At 52.2% G+C, this 2,487-nt stretch overlaps 1 protein-coding gene across 1 annotated transcript in view; it reads left to right on the top strand.

Annotated features, from left to right (window-relative positions):
* Cs (citrate synthase) overlaps window positions 1–2,487 on the top strand; it is a 24,345-nt gene continuing 21,858 nt past the window's right edge. Inside the window, exon 1 of the mRNA XM_038314519.2 lies at window positions 1–224. Within this exon, the coding sequence (XP_038170447.1) occupies window positions 183–224 (42 nt within the window). The 5' untranslated portion in view covers window positions 1–182. The remainder of the gene's footprint in view (window positions 225–2,487) is intronic.

Below are 2,487 nucleotides of genomic sequence, written 5' to 3'. Positions count from 1 at the left end.
CCTCGCCGAGGACCCTGGGCTGGGCGCCTCTGCCGGTTCGTCTACCGTCTCCCTCAGCCGCCTCCTTTCAACCTTGTCCGCCGGTTGGCGCGGTCTCCGTTGCAGCAGCGGCAGTTCCCGTCGGAGCTGCAGCGCTCTCTCTCCCCGCGTTCCTTCCCGCCAGGTCCCGGAGTTCGCCCGCCATGGCTCTCCTCACTGCGGCAGCCCGGCTCTGGGGAGCCAAGGTGAGCGGCTCAGGGAGGGAAGCGCGTCGTCGCGGGGTGGGGCCGAGGCGACCGCAGGCCCTCCGGCACCGAGCCTCCCTCCCGCCCTGGAGCGCACCCCTCCGCGCCTTAAAGGGGCCCGGCCTTGGCCGCCCGCCAGCCGTTCCTGAGCTGCTAGGCCATGTGCCGCGCTACCCTTCCTTCCGGCGCCGGCTTGCGGTCCCCGGCCGCCCGGTCCCGGTCTGACTGTCACATCCGAGATGCAAGTCAGGGATGCCGGTTCTGGCCGAAGGGCCCGAGAGTAGAGGTGTGGCGTGCAGCCGGAGCTGGGGAGAAGAATTGTTGGGAGGAGGAGTGGGGGTGAACGAATGTGCTGGAGCCGGGGCTAATTTGGGCTCTGCTTTGTAGGAAGAGTCCTGTCAAGACCTGTTCCGTTTCTCATTGTAATTGAGGCCTTTGAGTAACCCGGCCGGGTCAGTTTTGTCAGGGGAGAGCCCCCAGCTCCTCTTTGTCCTTGGGAGTCTTAACTGTACATAGGAGGAGCTAGGATAGGGTGGGGCATTTCTGTTAAACCTGCTGATAGAATATCACTGATGACTCGAGCAAGAACCAGAAAGGTTGTTCCACCAAGCTGCAGGCCAATAAATGAAGACCAGCAAGCGGAGTAACACCAACCAAGGTCACATGACCAATTGTACTCCTTACTCGTGCGGGTTTTCCTGCTAGTCTTAAGTCTCCTCTAACCAAGAGTACTTCCTCTTACACCCTGGCTTGGACGTTTTTGCTTTTTTGAATCCAGAAATTCAAGTCCAAGTAATAACTCTAATTTCAGATTATTGCTGTTTTGGGCTCCGTATAGCTCGGCGCTTTTAGCAGAGATTCAGCTGTGCTGATGGAATCTCAGCCCCCTACTCCAAGTGGGGACAGTCCCACAAACGACCTTGACTTCTGTAAAGAACTTGAAGCTGAGTATACCTGGAGAAAAGAAGGAAGGCAGAATGGTTTTGACTTGATCTGTGTAATTCATAGTTGCCAGGCGTGCCACAAAACCTGTAGGATTTATCTTGGGGTTCTTCTGAGCGAGCACCCAGAAACAAGGTGGAGACTTCTTACTTGGTAAATACTTGTCTGCCTTGTCTGTTGCTACTACTGCTGCCAGGGAACTGGGTAAGGAATCCTCTTGGGAAATGAAGTGAGCTTTAGACAGTGTTTTGGCAGAATCGCGGACCTATAATTAGATCATTTCAGAGCTGCTCGCCCAGACCAGATAGTCTTAACACAACTTAACTTGAAAAAGTTTCTGAATTTACCTTTTGAGTGTATGGTGTCTGTTAGGGCCCTAGGAAGTCTCAGGATGTTTTGGGGATGACTGTGCTGCCATTCTGGAAACCTCAGAAGTCTTTTGGACTTCGTTGGTGAAGTACTTGCCTTGCATGGAGTGTGGCAGTGTGTACCTGTCTTCCCAGCACTTGGGGAGTGGAGACAGAAGCTACAAACTGAGCTACAGGATACCCTGCCTCCAAGAAAAGGGGTAAGGGGGTACTCTTAAAATGAGCAAAGCCCAGAAGCAGATCCTGGTAGCTTTCTACTATAAAACTAATGCTGGGAGCTTAGGTGGTGGAACCATCACAAATTCAAGGTCGCCAAGCGGTGTGGCACGCCTTTAATTTCAGCACTTGTGAGGCAGAGGCTGGCAGATCTCTGAGTTCGAGACCAGCCTGGTCTACAAAGCGAGTTCCAGGACAGCTAGGACTATTACACAAAGAAACCCTGTCTTGAAAAATATAAAAAAGAAAACAAAACAAAAAACCAAATTCAAGGTCAACCTGGGCTGCATACAGAATGAGTTCCATTAAACTTGAACTTGGGTAAGTGCTCTTGGCAAGCATACGGACCTGAATTCATATCCCTACCTTGGAGACAGACTTTTCTGGGGGCTGCCAGCTCACAAAATCAGATGATGCGAAGGTTATTAATTAAAGCTTAGCCTATGGCTTAGGCTTGTCCCACCAGCTCTTAACTTAAATGAACCCATCTCTTGTATTCTACATTCCTTATGTGGATTGGCTACCTTACTCTGCATGGCCCATCTCGCCGGCAACACCGCCAGCTCTGTGCAGAAGTCCTGGCTGTAGCTGTTGGCCTTTTAGATGTGTCACGGTGTACACGGTGTAAGAATAGTCTATGTTACATGTGCCTATGACCCTCATAGTGCTGGGATGTGAGGAAGAGTGGGGACAAGATGGGAACTCTGCCAGTCAGCTAGCAGAGACAGATTTGAATG

This window comes from Arvicola amphibius, chromosome 17 (assembly GCF_903992535.2).
Source record: "Arvicola amphibius chromosome 17, mArvAmp1.2, whole genome shotgun sequence".
In the NCBI taxonomy this organism is placed as follows: domain Eukaryota; kingdom Metazoa; phylum Chordata; class Mammalia; order Rodentia; family Cricetidae; genus Arvicola; species Arvicola amphibius.
The sequence above is the reverse complement of the archived record's forward strand: the minus strand, read 5'-3'. Positions and strand labels throughout refer to the sequence as shown.